The following is a 21,297-nucleotide window of genomic DNA, read 5'->3' as shown; positions in this document are numbered from 1 at the left end:
CCCATTACTGAATATTATCTAAATCCCTTTGATACATTCTGTGCTTCTGGGAATTATATTGCATGTGTGTTGCATGAGTGGTGTCCTTTAGCGCTCCCCTGGTTTTATAGGGTGTAGTAGGAAGAGGGGGTTTAGCTTCCCAGTAGGCCTATTCCCTGCTGCATCCTAGTAACGGTGTTAATGTTAATTTAAATTGGTAAATGTAATTATTTGCATGGCATGGTAAACCGCCATTACAATTTGTAAATTAAATTAAAAAAACACAAGCAGCTCTGCTTTGTTAGGCAGTAGCTGCTGCGATGAGCGATGCATGTGCACGTTTGGATCATTTATGTGGTCAAGAAAAACAGCCCACAGAAGGACCGGTGTCAAACCAAACACTCAAGTAAATGATGTAAAAATCATGCAAGGAAATGTTTTAAATACATTTTAATTATTTTTTTTTTATATTCAGAATTGAGGAGCATGGGATTGAATGAGTAGCACCGCTCCGCCCGGCTCCACTTCACCCCTGTGTCAGAGGCGGAGTTCCACCTTTTAAAATGCCAACACCAAGGAGCTTTCAAAACAATTGCAGGATAAAGTTGTGGAAATGCACAGATCAAGAGAGGGGTATACAAACAGTAAGTAGGTCAATAACCCCAAGCACACAGCCAAAGCAACACTGGAGTGGCTTAAAAGCAAGAAAGTGAATGTCCTAGAGTGGCCTAGTCAAAGCCCAGACTTTAATCTGATTGAGAATCTTTGTCAAGACTTGAAGATTACTGTCCACCAATGATCACCATCCAACTTGACACAGCTTGAAAATTTTTGCCATGAAGAATGGGAGAATATTGAACAATGTGCAAACAGAGAAAACCCTACCCCAAAAGACACAGCGCTACAATTCCTGCCAAAGGTGTTTCTACCAAGTATTGAGGGGTGAATACCATGACATTTAACCACGATGTAACCTCTAACCATGTCTTTTATATTTTTATAAATTTCAGGTTGTGAAAATATGGAAAAATTCCAAGCTGGGTGAAACAGTCCTATATAAACCATGGATGTATTTTAAATGAGAAACACAAACACCATTCTTGTTTTGAGAGGGTGACGGAATTAGTTAATGTTGTCTAAGCGAAGAGAAAAAAGGGCATTTTGAAAAACTAGACTGGTTTTATGTACAAAAAATCTTAACTTTTACCTACTCCCATTGGATAGGCTATTTATTAATTTATTTAGTTAATGGTATATACCTTTGTGTGTGATCATGAAATGTCTACCCATGAATAATAATTTATTAATTAATTAACTGCATTATAATGCACTGGAAATTAAAGATTGAAAAGCACCTCCCTGAGTTATCAAGGGGATTAATTATGAATTATTATTATTATCTTGGCCACAGCACCACTGATAGAGTTCAATTCAAGAGTTTAAAACCTCAAAGGTCAGTAAGTTATTCTTCATAAAAACAGTCTGGGTTCCAGATTCTGTATATTTATCTACTAAATATAGTTGGTTAGATTACCCTTTCATGTATCCTGAGAATGACCTTGTATACACATGTATCAATGACCTTATGTCCTTATCAAGAGCTACACCTTAGAAACTCTCTCCTTGTCTTGGGTTTCTACAAAATTACAAATTATTAATTGTGTGATCTTGGTTACTTGATGCCTGCATATGAAGATGTAATTTGTCATAGTAGACAAATATGTATTTGTGTGCCCCAAACTACTTTTTAAATCCATTTCAATAATATCCTCATAAAAAGGTTAGAAAAAGACCAGAATGAAATCCCAAACTGCACAGTGAAATAAGAATAGATGTGTTTTAATAAAAGATCCAAGTTCAAGGGATCAAATGTTTTGTGAAGGACAGCACTACAGGAAAGCATGGAGGTGTGGGTATTATTTGATAAACACAGCCGAGTTTCATATAAAATGCACAGCCTCCAGTTTACAATGGAAAGCACAAACTTTTTTTTTTTAGTATTTTTTTAATATTCTTATATATAAATTACATACATTTGTATAAGACATGCTTTGTTTTCCTTCAAGCTGGGGAAAAAAGTACTTTATGAAAGTGAAAACAAACAAAATGGGGTAGAGAAAACCTGCTAATGTGAGAACCAAAACTGAGCACCGGAGCAGAGCTGCACAGAGCAAGTCTTAAGATGACTTGACCAGACCACCTTGAAACTGGAGCCCTCATCCCCCGGCTACAACTGTCCAATCTGTCATCTTAAAAAAATATGATACAAATAACTTGTAAATATACCTGTTACCAAAGAAACTCCCTGCCAAGTACAGTAACTATAAATTAAATTACACCAGAATAACCAGGCATTCTATTCCATTTTTTTTTCTCATGTGGGAAGGATAGGATTGCCCAATGAGTATTTTTTCATCACTACCATAATTTCATTAATTCACATTTATAAAATTTAGTTTTCATTGAAGCACCCTAAATTAAGTACTGTGTTCAAGGGTATATCCTCAGAGTCTCACTGGGGATTTGATTCCTGGATCCAGTTACAATTCCAGAGCTCAAACCACTACACCATGCTGCTGCCTATTACTTTAGGACTAAGGACCTACATTGTAATTCTTCTCTTTATGTAAATGCTTGATGGCTTTTAGGATTCCTTCAAAGGAAGAGCTGACTCAGGTCTCCCCGTGTCTGCTGGGAATTATTAGTGTAGATCTGTAAATCTATCAACTGGTCTGACCATAACAGTCTTAAACAGCAGTGGGATACAATCCTAAGTGCTACCTGGTGGAACAGGTTAGTCACTGGTGAAGTTGGCAGAGATAAAGAAGCTGAGAAAAACTTTACTGGGAGTGAGCAAGCACAGTGCAAGCGGTCATTTCCTCCATTTAATTGGCTTTTGTATGACATCTGTGGAGAGATGTTAAGAAATAGGACTCAGTCTTTATTGGTGAGCCTTCAGAATACATTAAGCTATGTGCCTGTTTTCTGAAGAGCAGTATAATCCCATTGACTGGAGGTGGCTCTGTGAAGTCAGGTTTTGTGGCTACTCAAGTCAGACAGGAGCCATTAGACAGGAGGTGGGGGCGTTAAAGTTGTATGCTCGGCTTCATTATTGGGTTTGCAGGAGGGGGGGGTGTAAAATAATGCTTTCTTCAAGAGCGGCTGAGGTATATAAGTGCCGCTGGTTCAAGCGCAAGTTACAGTGGCATTGAGAGCAGTGGTAGTGAGAGTTAAGGCAATACTGGTTTGAACTGCGAGTGGGGGGGGGGCAAGAGGGAAGGAGAAAAGAGGGTGCAGTTCACTTGTCCTGCATCTTCTCCAAGATGGGGACAATCATGTCAAATTTGGGCCGCTTAGCAGGATCCTCGTTCATACAGATCTTCATTAGCTTGCAGATGTGGGGTGAAATGCCTGGGGGAATTGTGGGTCGCAATCCTTCCAGGGCCACCTGACGGCACAAAACACAAGAGTGAGAAACTGAAACCGATACAGATAGGTACAGAGCACAATGGGAACCCTGAAAAGCCAGACTTCAGTACTCAATGTAGCAGCGGAGAGAGTGAAACTGAGACACACCTCACTACACTATGAGAGACACAGGAAGCCAAGAAAAATCCCTCAGACTGCCAGACACTACTAAGGGTTTAGTAATCGGGAGATATAAAAAAAAAAAAAAAATCAGAAAAGGGGGGAGTCACACTAAGATGTGCTTCATGTAACCACTTGGGTCATTTGTGTTCTGAATACATGTATGTATGTAGCTTTGACATTCCAAAAAAAATAATGTTGGATATTGTCTTTTGTTTTAGATGTATTTGTACTTCATGTAAAAAGAGAACCACATTTAGCTATTCCCTACCTTTTTTCTAATTATTCTTTTTAATTAATAATAATGTATGTAACATTATATAGGACAGATTTGATACCGACAAAGCTATACACAGGCTTTTTTCCCAGGCATGATATATATATATATTTTTTTTTTAACTTGATGTAAGTGAACTTTATATCTTATGTAAATTAAAATTTGTTTTACATAAGTATTTTCTTCTAGCCATAGGGCAAACTTTCCCATGACTGGTCAAATTTAAATCTACAAATGTCAGTGTTGAATGTTGAAACAAACTAAAAATTTACTATTTGGCATATCTGTCTATTTATTTTCTATACTTTTTACTTGTATTTTTACAATTGTATCTTTAATGTTGAGTTAAATGGATTTAGTTTAATATAGTAAACATTTAGACTTCAAAGCAATTGAAATCAGTTGCATATCCATTGTGATCAATTCTCTGTGCTAAAATCCTGCCCCAGTCATAGTAACAGACTACCATAGTTGACCTTTTGGTAGCCCATTGAACTACCACAAATAGTATTGATTTTTCCATACTGATTATGGGGAGTGTTTTCAATTAGGTTCAAAACCTTTGACTCCCCCTGCCGCTTCCACAGTGGTCTGCTTGGCACACAAGGAGGTGACATACGTGTTGCGTCTAGTGTGAAAGCCCCATAACACTGTTCACTGCCAAGGCCAGATAACCTGACCATTACAATCCAGAATGAATGGTACCCTTATTTTCACTGATCTAAATGCTGAACTATTGTGAACAAGATTTTATGAAAGTAAGCAACTCTGTGATTTATGGAGTATATCCGGGCTGCAAATGGACTGGCAGACATTCCGGACAGCCTGTCTGAACGTACTTTCATGCCGATCTCCATGTTGGAGAGGTCAGCGAAGGGCACCTCTCGGGTCACCAGCTCCCACAACAGAACCGCAAAACTCCACATGTCCGCCGAGCGCCGGTTGATCTCCTCTGGCTTCTTCTGCAGTGCTGTGGGAAACACAGGAGGTGTGTAAGACAAAACGCACTTGCGTAGACACATGCAGACCCTGATATCAGAGCAAGCCAATAGGAAAGGCTTATAGCTGGGATGCACAAATCTGCACATATATCCACATATCAGGTTTTCCAGGTCCTTTCACACAGTTTGATGTGGATTGAAGTGCAGTGGAAACTTCTGATAGTGATGAGTCACACCAAGATGCGCAGGTCAAACCAAATGGACCAAGATCACTAGAAAGAGGTGGTGGTTTTGGTACATTTGAAAGTGGACTCTGTACGTTTGTGACTTTGCTCAGACAAATATTTTGCAATGTGAAAGAAAACTCATTCTGGTTCACTTGGAAACTAACCTATCCAAATTGAACCAGATTGAGTAATTGACAGACAAACTGCCCAGACTACTACCCAACAGTACAGTATGTGTAATATGTAATCTCTCTGTATGTTAAATTTCTTCTGCTCTTATACAATCAAGCACCAAATATAGGAAAGGTAGAGGTGAACTACATGTGAAAGTGCCCTAAATCATCAGCATCGTAAGAACTGTTACATTTTCCCATCTAAGCAGGATCAGGCAGTTCTTAGGCTAATTAACCAAATTAGTTCTCTCTGCCTTATCACAGAGTGTAGAAGCAGTTTTCAATTTGCTATTAAGAAAAATTAAAAGAACCAATCGATCCAAATTCTAAATAAATTAGTAATACAAAACCTTTCAAATACAGTAAACATGTGGATTCTGTAGTTGATGGGATACAAAAAGAGATGAAGAAAGTGAACAACTTGACCTCAGAATGTAAAGCTCTGGCAGATGAGAGACTGAATAAACACAGAAAAGAGAGGGGGGTTCAGTTGTATGAAGCGGAGGTGAAGATCGTTAAACTGAAAAAATAATTGAGAACTGTTTCAGACAAATTAGCCCGGATGAGTGTTAGAAATGTCAGTGAAAGGATTAGATGTAGAGATGACAAAAATCAAGAAATGCAGAGAGAGGCACTTCAGCTTATGGAGGAAGATCAGCTATAGTTGCATACTGCCGTGCAACTTGTTCGCGCAATCACACATCATCAGCGCGGGAACCTTGACGCTGTGCAGAGGAAGGCGAGCCGCAGCTACTATTTTTAAAAACATAATAATCGTAAATAAGAGGTTTACGTTCGTTATTATTGTAATGTCTAACCTATGAATGAGACATGCGGTAATCAAACTGTTGCTATCGATTCCACCCAAACGTCTCTCCTCCTGGCGCTGAGACTCTGCTCTGTATGTGCGCGCATGTGTGATAGAGGGGGCGTGGCTTTGGAGACGTCTCTGAAGCGAGGGTGGGCTCTATGCTTTCAAAACAAGCTTGCTAACTGCTGGCTTCTCACGATTGCATACCCTGGCTTTTATTTTAACAAATGTGAGGTTTGTTAGTCTTCTTTCAGAAAACTTGAAATAAATGAAAAGTTGATGGTTGATTTTCTGGGAACAATTCCCTGCTGTTTTTAATGTATGCATTTGTGTTTAATATTATTGTCTGAACTGTTTGCAATTACATTGTAAGCTATTTACAATCAATGTGGTATTTATAAAACACTAATATAATTGTTTTGTTAGTGGCATACGAAAACAGCCTTTCATTGTGCCTGCAGTTATTTTTCTTGGTACTTGATCACATTACAGTCATGTGCTGCAAACATATTGCAATTCTCCTTGCAACAGATAGGCAGTTTTAACAGGACACGATGATGACCAATAGTAAACCGATTTATTGATCAGTTCAAAAAATGAACTTCACTCTACTTAACTGAAAATGAATATGCACTGAATATAATTACACATTATATTTTACTTTATCGTCTAATTGAATTACTATACTGTAGGAATATTTTATTGTATTGCATAAATCAGTATTTGTGTTGCAATACTAACACTGCAAATCAATGTTAAAGTCCATGCTACCAGTGGAATGGTGCCGATGTGCACACAGTGCTGTTCAGTCTGTGTGAATGGCAGTGGCTCTGGCAGTGGAATGCAGGGGGATCAGTGTCTCCGCTCTGCTGCGACATTCCAATCTGAACACTCGGAGCGGCCGCGCAAAGCTGTGTTTCGGTGCCGTTTCTTGCGAAACGCTGGACTCGCACCATTTGACAATGTTTTGAGGTGTAGTTCACACAAATCGATAAAAATGTATCAACTATCACATCCAAATGTTAGACAAGGGTCTTGTACTATGATAAATGTGGTGGTTATTCATATTTTTACTTTTATTACATCGTTTTAATGATGCTATCCAAGATGGCGGATTTGATTAAAAAAAAAACACGTTAGGGTTAGACTTTAGGGTTAGTCACAATTTAGTTTTTTTTGTATTGCACATATCTAAGTTAAGGCATAATCTAACCATTTAAGTATATGACAGCTTTAATTATTTTCTTTAAATCGATCGGCCACCCTACTTATAGTGACTGGCTGGTAAACTTTAATTTCAAACACAAACATGGTCACAAGTTTATGATTATGAAATTTGGGGTCTGAACAAATTAAGTCTTTCTTTGGTAGATGATGGGTTTATTGGGCCATCCTGCTATAAGACAGTGGGATCTTCATTTACAGAATATCACATCCTTAGGATCACAAAGCATTTATCCAGGAATGCAAATTAGAAGAACAGTGAAGGTGTCCACACAAGTTAAGTACAACCTTGAACCACCTATGCTGCTAAATTACAATAATTAAAGTCAAAACATTTGTAAAATCATTCAAGCAGTTTTTGTAAAATGCAATACAGTTACTTACCTTCAGGTGCAACCCATGCTGGAGAGTACATCCTTCCAGGACACTGGAAAGAAAACTTCACATCTGCCATGCTGATCCGAGCGGTCATATCCTCGTCAATCTGACACACATGAGAAGGGAAGAAGAACTGCTATTCATCTTTCATTTTCCCCTAAATATTGAGTGGTTTGCTGGCTGTGTTGAAAGCTTATCTCAATGAATAAGAAAAGTGTTGCAGGGGCAGGTGCATCTGAAGCCATAGAGAAAATGTTTTGAGAATTAGTTTTCACAATCAAAGACAATGAAGTGAAACAAAGCCTGTTTAGGTACCTCTCATCTGGCTCTTCTGGATTAAGGAGGGCACCCTTATAAAACATTATATTAGACCGATAGGCAAGGCCTAGTCTTCAGTGTGCCAGTGTCACTGACAGTGAAAGGCTCACCATTATACTCTTGCTGTTGAGATAGTGTCGGGGGATCATGGGCTCCAATGTGTGTAGAAAAGCCATCCCACAGGCGATGTCCAGAGCAAACTTTACTGCCTGAGTCTGGTCAACCACGAAATCTGATGCAGAGAAGACCATGGACATTGAGATGGTGAAAGAAAAGAGAAAATTATAAATTAGTTGGAGAATAGGTAATGTAATAAATGCTGCTTCTGCATCGGGATATACATGAGTACTAGAGAATTAACCTGGACATTGTCCCTTTTTTGTATATCTTCTAGACCAGACAAAGTCAAATAGATTTTTTAGCACAATCAGATAGTTAATTGGTTTTATTAACCTATAGCTTAAGGTTTTGCCCACTACTCCTAAAATAAATGTTTTTACACTACACCATCTAATCCCGGGTTGAGTGGACCTGAGGCAGCCCCTGGGTGACTCACCCCTGAGTTCAGCCCTGCTTGCATTCACATTTGTCTTGTGTTACAATACACAGGTTATGGTTTGCCCCAGGGCTGGACACTACATATCAACCCAGGTCAAATACAGTGACTGGGAGACAATTTACAGGTTTTTTACTCACCGCTCAGTTGAGTACAATTGTAATATTTCCATCATCTTTTTTTGCGATTTTTTTTTCTCGCAGCACTGAGATGAACTTCTGTTGTACCTGGCACTCTGCATGGCAGCCGACAATTGTACGAACACTTAAATTGCATTTTGTTCCATTCATCCGTCTCTGGATATTTTCATTGGCCCATATCCTGACCAACTCAGACTTCATTTTCACACCATAGCTCTTGCCATTTTTATTAACAAATGCACACACATGCATGACCCTTGCTCCTTGACATTTGTTTTTGTGTATCCCTGTTGCAATAGACTAATGTTGTTCATCTCGAGGTGAGCGCTTCATCCTGGGTTGGAAATCCCAACCCTAATTTCTAGCAGGGGCAAGTTCACCCCGGATCCAGAGTTTCATCTCGGGTTGAAAATGTAAATGTGAAAGCACTTGATTTTCATCCTGGGGTCACCTATGGTTGAACTGTCTAGTGTGAAAGCAGCTTAAGTAAATTATCCCTTAAATTTTTCCAAGGAATATTCAGTGCTTCTTGAGTTTAAAGGCATTGTATAAAGCACATTAACAGATGGAAGCCGATGCTCTAGTTAAGGGAAAAGGCAGTTATATTTAATAACTAAGTGTTTGAATACTTCCAATGTTTATTGTAACTGGTCTAACAATCATTAACAATGGAATAGATGGGGAGGGCCAGTATTTGAGTATACATGGCCTGGTCCATAAAGATCCTGCGTTCTGAACCTCTGAGGTTCCTTGGTGCAGGAATTATGTACAGGCTGGTATATTCACCATGCAGGTCAGCCTGTTACAATGATTTTAGAATGAAAAAAACTTTGCCGTTATTAATTAAATCATTAAAACAAATCATTCAATTAACAAAAGCAATTGAGCCATTTCACCCCAGGTCGAAAATGTGGAACACTGGGCTTCAAACCCTGCCTGGAATACCACAATCCTGCCATATAATGTATATATATATGGCAGGATTGTGGTATTCCAGGCAGGGTTTGAAGCCCAGTGTTCCAGTGACACACCAAGCTGTGTGCTGTACTTACTTGTCCCTTCATGCAGCACATTGTAGAGCGAGCCATAGGGCATCCAGTGTGTGATGATGATGGGGTGGGGGGCAGGTGGGGACTGGCAGGCACCCAGCATGGGTAGCACATTGGGATGGGAAAATATCCTGGAAAGGAGGGAAACAGAACAGAAGGTCACAATAAAACCCTACAGTAGACAAACGCGTAGTAACTACAATACAAATGCAGAGCAAAAATAATTCCCTCTGGCATCTGTTAAAAACATGAAATTATGTGATGTGTGCACACAGTAGATAAATTATAAAATTTTACATTTTGGACTGTTACATTAATACTTCTGTATATATTTATTTATTGGCAGACGTCCTTATCCAGGACAAATTACAAAACATAACAGCAATACAAAGTGCAATAATACAGTACAGTTGCATAATGCAATATACAAATTCCAATTTACACAAGTGTATAGGACATTTGTGGCCTAAAAAGTGCAACACAGAGCTTCAAGATTTATCCCTCAGGCAACACATTCAGATCAGAGCTGGAGAAGAAAGATTCTCTCAAATGTGAGCACTGACTTAATAGAATTTGGAATCAGAGTACATGAAGCCCTTCTACAGGTGAAGAAGGCCTGAAAAAGGTGATATGCATAAAACTGCACTGTAAGCTACAAAGGACAAATGAAGGTACAAACAAATGCCCAGTAGTACAAAATGATAATAAAATTGGCACCGACAAAAATAGGTGTGAACAGGACAGGAACAGGAAACATTTTATAAATATATGTCCATAAGGCTCTAAGGCCTGAGCTGAAAGTGAAAATGGTGTGAAAGATAGACCTCAGGAACTGGATTTTTGTTATTAAACCAGATAAATAAAGGATCAGAAATAGATAGACAACAGGATAAAGAGGTTGATTAAAAATCCAGCAGTTTCCCGAGGACCACTCCAAGAAGTCAGAAGTCAAGTTGAAATGTCTTTTTAGATGGCACAATTATTTTTTCTGTGTTGACCTGATCACCATGGCACCATTCTAGGAAAGAAAGAGCAATGTTAGAGTATGTTACCGGAGTTTGGGATACTCCTCGTTGAAGTCCCTGCTCTTGCGTGTGGTCCAATCTCGCACTTTCAGCACCTTCACCACGATCTCATTGCCCTGCCAGCGCCCCTGCCACAGCTGCACAAACAGGGGGAGATGGGTCAGCACACAGAGTCTGAGCCTAAACACTAACGGTTATGTGTACAGGCTACACTGCGTAACATCCAGTTATCACAGTTAAATCCTCGTAGGTACTCCTGCGCCATGTTCAACCTGGAACTACCTGCCTTTAGAAGCAGCTGCCTGTAATAAGCAAGTAATATACAAGATGAATTAACAACTATTCATTCATTACAAATTTGCAATAAAAGGGTCACAAATTCTTATAATAAGTGAAAATAAAGCTATTGGGAAATGAGTTGCAGGTGGTCAAGGACAATCTGAATCCATGTAAGGAGAAATGTGCTTCAGCAACATGTCTACTTTATGGAAAATCACAAAAATAAACATCAAGATGGACAGCAGGGTTAAATATTTCTTACATCTTCCTGACCTCAGACTTGCTATTTGTTCTGCCAAGTATGACACATTGTGATAGATGGTCAGAATTTCCTAACTTTATTGTCATGTGATGGAACATACGAGTTGTAGGTGATAAAAATAAAGTGCTGTCTGGAAACAATTAATTACCTTAACATAATGGCCAAGAGGACTGAAACATGACATTCCATTGCACAGAACAGTACTTACCTCTCCAGAATGGTTCTCATTGAGCTTTAAAACCAATGACAGCTGATTGAAATCAATCCCAGCATGTTTGTTTAGGGTTCCATTACCTAAAGAGTCAACATCAAAAATAGATTGATTATACCACATTGTAACAACCATTTACGAAGATAAATTTTATCCCAAAAGGTGAAAAGCCCATTTAATCTAGTGAATAGCTTTTTCTGTACTTGGCTTTACAATCTATATTTCAGTCCTCCAGGACCAATAGGCAAACAATCTCCCCAACGTAGTACATTAATCATCTCCATTATTCAGTGTATTACTAGCATGTCAGTTAAGTGAGAGCAATGAGGATACAGTATATGGCAACTGTTACTGTCATTGCATTAGCTGTATTTCAGAGTATTACAGAATGCATCATTAAATAAAATGTTCACCAAGAATACATAGAGCGTTTCAAATTACAGAGGAACATCCTAATATATTACATTTGTGGCTCAGAATAACAAGTATTCTTATGTCAAATACTAAGATCATGTCAAAAACATGTTCAAGGCTGGGTTAATTAATTGCCATATCTGGATCTTGCATATTATTTTTTTTAATTTGCAAAGAAACATTTTAATTAGGCATTCAGAAGACCATAGGAACTTATCCAATTTAAATAAATTACAAGTTTATCATCAGGTTTTAACATTTAGGATAACAGTCAGTCCACAGTAAATGAAGGCATTCACTAAGATTAGGGTGAGAGGTTAAATTGATTTAAGGCAGATGAAAATCTTAAAAACACAATTGAAGTAATATATTATAAGCATTTCTAAGTTTTTTACACTTAAGCGCAGTTAAAATATAGAATAAAGTTTTTCATTTTTTTCTTAAAGGTGAAACTGTTAACATGGGCTACAGAACTACAACAGTTTGTCCCCCTCCTCCCCCATAGAGGTGTTTGGTATTTGGCATCCCATGGAATCCTGCATCCCCTGACTGAATGTCCATTCAAGCACTATGCATTTTTTGTTTTTTCTGAGCTTCAATTAATTTTCATTGATTTAAAATTGACTTCCTAATTGTTATTTAGATTAGATTTGCTCTGAGTGGCTGCAGTGACCCCTGGAGGATAACAATTGAAATACAGGTTAAAAAAAACAGGTTGAGAAAACCACACCCATAAGTGATATGGCTAACCTGATGGCAATACTGTGAGGCTAATAGTCCATCTATAAAAAACTAATAAGACATAAGCTCATAAGACATACATCAGAAAAAGAAATGTCAATGCAAAAATAACTTTACACTTTATTATGAGGTTAGACTTATAGATTTCCTCTTATTGTACAGAGGCTGTGTATATAGAGGCAAAGAAAAGTGTTTGACTCATCCATCTTGGAAAACTGATGCAAGCAAAATAAATACAAATGTTAAAAAACGTGCCTTATTTCTAAATGAAAACAGAAAACACTGCTCAATATTAACACTTTCTTGAACCGTTATACTGTAAAAACAAAATTGCCAGAAAGACAACCGTGTCAGAAGCACCAAATTATACTAAATGAACTGTGCTGAACTCTACCACCTACTGTCCACATTGCTTATTTGTACATGAAAATATAAATTATTGCTTTACACACACACAGCTCTGGAAAAAATTAAGAGACCACTTAACATTGATGTCTGAACTGGGAGTGGTCTCAATTTTTTCCAGAGCTGTGTGTGTGTAAAGCAATAATTTACATTTTCATGTACAAATAAGCAAATAACAGTTTGCAGTAATACTTATTTCCCTCATTAACATGCAAATGAATTTATAACTTTTTTGAAATGCATTTTTCTGGATTTTTTTGTTGTTATTCTGTCTCTCACTGTTAAAATACACCTACCATTAAAATTATAGACTGATCATTTCTTTGTCAGTGGGCAAACGTACAAAATCAGCAGGGGATCAAATACTTTTTTCCCCTCACTGTATATTGATTTGACAAATTAATAATACAAATCAAACTCCCTCTATTTAATACATTTGTGCTATAACTAATCTGTGCTAAGTGTGGTATGTCTGTTTTCCTAAATGTCAATGGAACACAATCTCTTGGTGAAAATCTGGTAGCTGTGAATGGTTGGGATTGGAAGGCCCTCTGAGAGGGGCAGGGGTGAAAACTTAAGTAAGTGAAAACTTACGTGGACGTGTTCGAGTGGTGCCCTTCCAGAACGTGTCCTTATAGGGGACCTTGGTCAGGCTCTGTCCCAGTTTCTCAGCACGTTCTGGGGGGGAGAGAAAGTCAGTGGATCAGATCAGATCAGATTAGATTAGATTAGATTGGCGAGGAGGACACCATGTAGAGTTACAGAGGTATAATAGAGGATAGTTACTGAGGCAGTCAGTGAGAGGAGATGGGGACACAGAAGGATCAGTGTGAAGACGGTCAATGGGAGAAGAGCAGGTACACAGAAAGCAGAACCACCAGAGTGCCACCACAGGCACCCCAAAAAGGCCTCATGGTGAATGGCTGACAATGAACACCACAGACATACACTGAAATTCTCAAGGCATCTTTGTGCTGTGGTGACCCCACGGATGCCCTGCTATGATTCACAGAAGATATTCAAACTCCTTCTTAAAGTGCATAATAAAGTGCATAATATTCTTTGCCTTCTTTGCATTTAGATGGCCATCTAAATGGCATCTGATGGCATGGATAGATCTTAATTCAGTGCAATGCACTGATGCAGAACAGTACATTTATATCTTTACTGCTAGTGAGGCAGAAAAGTGAGGATTAAACATCCATCCAGCCTCATATTTGAGACATGCCGTTTAGATGACTCAGAATATTCAGTACTCCAAATACCAGTGGAATATTAATGGCTTTGTAAACAAAGTGATAGATAGACTTGATTTTGCCAGGCAATATGCAATGCATGGTAAATATTATTGAGAATACTATGTTGAGAACTATAACCCATGTTTAAATTTAATTGTTACTTTAATTACCCATTCTCCTCTAAACAATTAAGGGTAGCTTCACAATACAAAAGCACAATAATGCTAATCTTAATTCTCAAATGTCTGTTCGGTTGTAAAGGGACACAGGCATGTTGGTTTTAGCTCACTCTATAAGGTCAGGGAAACCACTCCAATGGATGAAAACCATACTCCTAAAACTGATGCCACAGCTGCCTGTGGATTAGTGTGTACAGGTGGAAAAAGCATTTGTAAATTGGAAAAGTTAAGACTAAAAATATTCATCTGGCCACTATCAGTAGTTAATTGAATTTTCATTTTCTGTTAGGATTTTAAGTAGGGCTGTCTTAGAAGGTTTGAAGGTTCATTTGGTAACCAGAACTTCTGTGGTTTTGACAATCACAAACATTTTTCAGGTCATCTGTAAATTATGCAAATTAGCACCAACGAATCATTGAACCTTCCTTCGGTAATGTATTCTGAAACATTGAAGGTAACAACTGATATAATTGTACAAGGAGTTCATATGAAGGTTGTAGGATACACTGATCATTGGATAATTACTTAAAATTAAGTCCCCTCCCTTGAATTTCTACAGAAAATGTGTCATCTGTAACATCCTCTCAGCTGCTTGTGAAATATCATAACAAACAGGCTTTTTATTGTTGGGGTATGATTAGCTTATCAATCTGTTTTACTTGGACCCCAACTGGTCCAAAATCAGATTAAATCAATGTTTGTGTTTGCATTTAGTCAGTCAATTTCCTTAATTCAATTAATACATGTTTTACATGGGAGGTGGTAACAATATATAAATAGTTAACACTAGTATCATCTCAGCCTTAATAAAAAAAAACTCTACAGAACAAATCATGCCTTCACTTATCTGCAATGAGGCAAGAACTACCTGTTAAAAGGTTGTTCCAGTGATTGACAAGAGGAGCCTGGTCTCTACAGTACTACCCACCTTTCAGAAGCTCTCTCAGGTGTGGCTTGGCCTTGTCCATGGGTGTCTCCCCGTATTTGTTACAGATGCTGACCTGAGCTCCATTATTTACTAAGTCCTGAAGAGGAAGAGCGACAGGAAATACTGTTTTTATTTAGCTTAGTAATAAACAAACAAAAAAAAATCAAGTACAGGATTTTAAAAGATCACATGTTTTTGAAGACTTCAGAATCCTTCCTCTATTCTCTCTCACACACTTTCTAAACATATTATGAATAGCCTGTCTGGGACAGGTGGCAAGTCACACACATCCTCCAAGTCGTGCTCTCTCATAGTCCCATCTGTTGCTTGTCACACTTTCCAGGCCAGGGAACACAGTCAGCTGGGTTTGGTTTCAATTAGAGGACAGGCACAGTCCACATTCATAGCATCTAGTTCTGCAGGGTTCCAGACACTATCACTAGTAATGAGTAAAGTCCAGGTAATCCCTGCTAACTCCCGTTGTAAACTTTCGACCACCAGCCCTTGAACATCAGCCCTATTGTGTGTTTAACCCTGGAGCCCACAGTCATCTACAATAGCATTACAAGTCAAAATGTAGTCCCTTCTAAATGTTTTAAAATTACGAAAGGACTCAAGTATACTGTAGTATTATAACTAATGCAATTCATTTTAAATAGTATATATTTTTAAAAGTTGGGTTTATCTGTGTGGTGTCACTGTCTCGGGGTAACAAAAACAGATTATAATAGCCACTAAATAGCAGCTGCAAGATGTTGGAATCACTAGACATATCTATCTATCAATCAATAGATAGATAGACCGATCTCTCTCTATATATTAGGGATGGGAATTTGAAAATTTCATTATTCGAATAATATTCTTTTGAAGTATTTGAATAAACATTAAAAAAACATTTCTGTATCACTTACAAATATGGTAATTGTTACAAAAATGTAACGTGTTACTTCCAGATATTTGCTGCCTTTTCATCTAGTTTCCTTTCTTTTTTTGAGCAGCACATTTACAAAAATAACATGTAAAGGACTTCATGATCCTGATTAATAAGTGAAGTGAGATTTTCCATTATTATTTCTCCACGGGAGAATTAAACTGCATTCCAGAATTAAAAGTGTACGTTTGTGTTACTCAAATCTGCCCTTGGTATATAGCCCTGTGTGTTAGCATAACAGTATGAAATATACAGCCACAGCCTATAGGTAGCTAACTGATTGTAACAAACTTGGCAGAACTTAAGAACAACTAATATATTTGTATAGTATTATGAATACACCCATAACTAGGGATGGGGATCGAGACCCGGTTCTATTAAGAACCCGGTTCCAAATTTCTGAAAACCCGAAGATCAATAAGGTCCGAGCTTATCGATACTGCTATCGAGACTAGTGGGTAATATAATGGAACGTTAACTTATGTCTCGAGAGACAAGAGTCATGTCATTTAAATCAAATCACTGGTGCACAAACATACCTCGATTGTCTAATAAAATTAATAAATTCAATTGAATTCCCTGCCAACCACCTTTAAATTAAACGAAGAAGAATTTAATTGCGTCATGCCCTAATTCCCTTCATTTCTCATTTTGTTGCTTGCTAGGATGGCTTAACATACTAAGCGTAGGCAAAGGCTTGGCTACATTTAAAAAAAGCCAATGATAAGGAGGAAGCGACATGTAATTTATGTTCAAAGGTAATTTCTTGCAGGGGGGACACACTACAACAATGATTAAGCACCTCAACATTGTGCATCAGTTAAAGGGAAAATGCAGAACCATCGACTGTCTTCGGGTCGCAACGGTGCCAACCCCGGCTGCCCTTGTGCATGGTGAGCGCAGCCCAACTTCATAGCAAGTCTCCATCGTTGACAATAATAAGCCAATTCAGGGCTCTACAGTGCAACTATTTCACTCGCATATGCCCCTAAAATTAGATGTGTGTGAACTGGAAAAATTATTTACGAGCAAAGTGTGTGAGTAAAGACTAGCCTCCCCCCCCTCCTCCACCCCTTCAGAGAGGGTTTTCCACTGCTGGGGACACCATCAGCCAGTTGCGATTCAGGATCATGCCTGACAAGGCAGAGATGCTCATTTTTCTGCAGAAAAAACACTTAAGAAGAGCTGTCGATTATTTTTTCTTTTTGTTGTGTAAAGCATAATATTTATTTTATTTATGTATATTATTTATTTTCTTTGTTGCTGGAAAAAACATGTTGGACATTTTGCTGCCGATATATTACTGTTCTCATAGTTATACGTTATGTTGAAATCAGAAATTAAAAGACTCAGTTTTTGCAATAATAAAATTAACAATCCACATCCCTACTCATGACACACATTTTCACAGGCAACTGCACAACTCATGGGCACTAAGTGCCTTTTGTTTATGTTGTCATTCAAGAAAACCAACTATACTAACATTACATAAGAAAGTTTACAAACGAGAGGAGGCCATTTGACCCATTGTGCCGATTTGGTGTCCATTAATATCCAAGTGATCCAAGGATCCTATCCAGTCTATTTTTAGATGTTCCCAAATTTTCAGCTTCAACGACATTGATGGGTAGTTTGTTCCAGATTGTGACAACTCTGTGAAGAAGTGTCTCCCGTTTGCCATCTTGAATGCCTTGAAGCTCAATTTCCATTTGTGTTCTCGGGTCCGTGTGTCCCTGCTGATCTAGAAAAGCTCCTCTGGTTTGATGTGGTCAATGCTTTTCATGATTTTGAAGACTTGAATCAAGTCCCCACGCTGCCTCTAAAGCAGCAATATCTTTCATGAAGTGTGGAGCCCAGATGAGGTCTAACTAGTGCATTGTACAGTCTTAACATTACGTCCCTTATAAATCCTACACTTTTTACAATATACCCTAACATCGTTTGTCTTTTTTATTGCATCTCCACATTGTTTGGCTGGAGACAATGAGGAGTCCATGAAGACTCCTAGATCTTTCTCATGCGTTACTTCAACTAGTTCTATTTCTCCCATAGTGTAATTATTTTGTTACCTGTATGTAATACCTTGCACTTGTCCACATTGAATTTCATCTGCCGGGTGTCGGCCCACAACTGAATATTATCAAAGTCCCTTTGAATAACCTGTGCTGCTGAGATTTTACAAGTTTGACAAGTTTAACTATCCCAGAGTCCAGATCATTAACATAGATTAGAAAAATCAAAAGGCCCTAATACTGATCCCTGTGGAACTCCACTAAAAACCTCACTCCAGTTAGAAGCAACTCCTCTTATCAACACCCTCGGTTTCCTATACATCAACCAGTTCATAATCCATCTACTTACATTACCTTGAATGCCTACAGCTTCTAATTTGAGGATCAGTCTTTGGTGTGGAACCTTATCAAAAGCTTTTTGAATATCTAAGTAGATCATATCATATATGCTTTCATGTGATCTACAGCTGCAGTTGCATGTTCAAAAAATTCAAACAAATTAGTAAGACATGATCTGCCTCATCTAAACCCATGTTGACTATCTCCAAGAATATGGTTTTCATTAAGATGCTCCTCTATTTTCTGTCTAATAATTTTTTCCAACATTTTACAAGTGATGCAGGTGAGACTGATTGGTCTGTAATTTCCTGGCTCAATTGTGTCCCCTGTCTTGTGGATTGGTATGACATTTGCTGTCTTCCAATCAGTTGGCACATCCCCTGTTCTAAGTGTCATTTGGAATATTTTACTTAGTGGGCTATAAATCATTTCCCTAATTTCTTTAAGTACTCTTGGAAATATCCCATCTGGCCCAGGTGATGTTTGTTTTTAATTCTGCTAGTCCCTTTAGTACCTCCTCGTCATTTATCCTGATCTCTCTTAGGATTTGACTGCACTGATTGTTAACCTGTGTCATGTTAGCAGTTTTTTCTTCACTAAAAACCTCTGTGAAATACTCATTTAGAACATTTGACATATCTTGTTCATTTTCCAAGTTTTGCACTTTATCTGTTTCACTTCCTCCTTTATTGACCTCTTGCAGTTGTAGAGTATTGAAAAAAACTTTGCATCAGTTTCAGCTCCAAGAGCTGTTTCTTTTAATTTCCCTCTTTGCTTTCCTGATCCCTTTCTTAAGGAATCTTTCTTAATTAAAATGTTTGCTTCTTCATGCATGTTTATAATTAATTAATTAAAAATATATATATATATATATATATATATATATATATATATATATATATATATATATATATATATATATATATATATATATATATATTATTAATTAATTATACATTAATATACATTATATACATACATTACATTAATATACATTAATATAAATTATACAATTACATACACACACACTAATTATAAACATGCATGAAGAAGCATATGTATATATATATATATATACATACATATACATACACACACACATATAATATATATATATATATATATATATATATATATATATATATATATATATATATATATATATATATAGTGTGTGTAATAACTTTAAATAAAATATGATGTTAACTTCTTGCATAGTTATAGAAAAATAACAAATGGTTTAAATTAGACAAAATACTGGGGCGAAGCCTAGAGGGCACACTGACCTCAGCAACAAGGTCCTGACCCCAGAAGCAGGCGTAGTGCAGCGGCGTGTTCCCATGCTCGTTGGCAGTGTTGGTATCGGCCTTGCACTGGATGAGCTAAAACGACAAGAGAAACAGCACCTAAGACCACTGCACAATCACTCACACCACACCTTTAGATCTGTGGAGCTAAACCTGAGCTTTAAATTATTCACTAGCCAGCTGAAGGCATTCAGCATGTTCACATGTTAATTGCTTTTATCGGTTCTAAAAGTTATAAGTGCGTATTGTAGGTTATGATACCTTAACATCAATGATGAATTACCCATGTAAAGCCTTTAAAAAAGTTATTTTGGAGAAAATACTTTAACTAACCAAAACAATAATATCATACAGATATTTGCAGAGGCTCAGTTCCTACAGTGACTATTATACTCAAGGCACAAATACAATATGGAGGCTGAACAGTGAAACAATGGAGAATGAATTATGGCCTTTTATTAAAGCACTGCCATTTAATTATCTTAAGGAGCAATAATGAGCATTTAGGATAAATCAACTTTTAACAGGGGTTCAATACATGGGGAGCAAGATTACAGGGGACCCAGGCTGCCATTTCTCTTTTGAAACGTGACAATTAAGCAATGAGATTGGTCAAGTTCTCTTAAAACTGTCCACCTCAATTATTGGCATCATTCAGTTTTAAAAATGTGTTAAATCACACCCAACTTGTTGAAAGATGCAATCATTCATAGACGTTATTTATGTACGGCAAAATCGTCCCACCCAGTTTGACATTGCCCTCTCCACAGAAGAAGCCGACAGCACCACCATCCTGCCCCCGCCCAGCACCTTGGCAGCACCCCCACCCCCGCCATTTATGTACAGGAAAAAGTAGGGGTGTTAATAATTTACTTTAAATAAATACAACAGAAATTGTGTGTGGGGTGTATAAAATAAAATCGTCTAGCATAGATTTCAATACTGATGTAATTGTTAAAGCTCACTCTCCTTAAAAGGCTAATATCAGTGCAACACTACTGAATTAAAGTCTTGCATCATCATAGTTTATGCAGCTATTTATCATCTGTGACGTTCGGTCATTGAATGCCCTCTCTCTGCTTCCTGTCAGTGCTGAGGGATGTTGTGTAAGCAGTACTGCAGGGGGATTGGGTGGTGGTTGTTTGGCGTGCTACCTTGCCGACGATGTCGCGGTGGCCATGACTGGAGGCGAGGTGGAGGGGCGTATCGTCTCCACGGTTCATGACATTGATGCGTGCCCCTCTCATAATCAGCATGTCCACAACGTTAGAGCGTCCCTCCCGACACGCCCAATGCAGTGGGCTGAAGCCATGGTCATCCCTGCAGGCGGGAAGAGAGACAGCACTGTGAGATCAGCACGGCCCC

At 38.0% G+C, this 21,297-nt stretch overlaps 1 protein-coding gene across 2 annotated transcripts in view; it reads right to left on the bottom strand.

Annotated features, from left to right (window-relative positions):
- Nucleotides 1–1,802: 1,802 nt before the first annotated feature.
- The window catches only part of ilk (integrin-linked kinase), a 35,687-nt gene continuing 16,192 nt past the window's right edge, over nucleotides 1,803–21,297 (bottom strand). For both annotated transcript variants that reach the window (XM_066699941.1, XM_066699942.1), the window contains exons 3-13: nucleotides 21,087–21,252; nucleotides 19,912–20,007; nucleotides 15,344–15,440; nucleotides 13,593–13,676; nucleotides 11,436–11,521; nucleotides 10,714–10,823; nucleotides 9,665–9,792; nucleotides 8,027–8,148; nucleotides 7,605–7,704; nucleotides 4,684–4,814; nucleotides 1,803–3,427 (exon numbers count right to left, since the gene is read on the bottom strand). In XM_066699941.1, the coding sequence (XP_066556038.1) occupies nucleotides 3,278–3,427; nucleotides 4,684–4,814; nucleotides 7,605–7,704; nucleotides 8,027–8,148; nucleotides 9,665–9,792; nucleotides 10,714–10,823; nucleotides 11,436–11,521; nucleotides 13,593–13,676; nucleotides 15,344–15,440; nucleotides 19,912–20,007; nucleotides 21,087–21,252 (1,270 nt within the window). In that variant the 3' untranslated portion in view covers nucleotides 1,803–3,277. The remainder of the gene's footprint in view (nucleotides 3,428–4,683; nucleotides 4,815–7,604; nucleotides 7,705–8,026; nucleotides 8,149–9,664; nucleotides 9,793–10,713; nucleotides 10,824–11,435; nucleotides 11,522–13,592; nucleotides 13,677–15,343; nucleotides 15,441–19,911; nucleotides 20,008–21,086; nucleotides 21,253–21,297) is intronic.

Source organism: Amia ocellicauda, chromosome 3 (assembly GCF_036373705.1).
Source record: "Amia ocellicauda isolate fAmiCal2 chromosome 3, fAmiCal2.hap1, whole genome shotgun sequence".
Lineage (NCBI taxonomy): Eukaryota > Metazoa > Chordata > Actinopteri > Amiiformes > Amiidae > Amia > Amia ocellicauda.
This window is presented reverse-complemented; position numbering and strand designations above follow the sequence as displayed.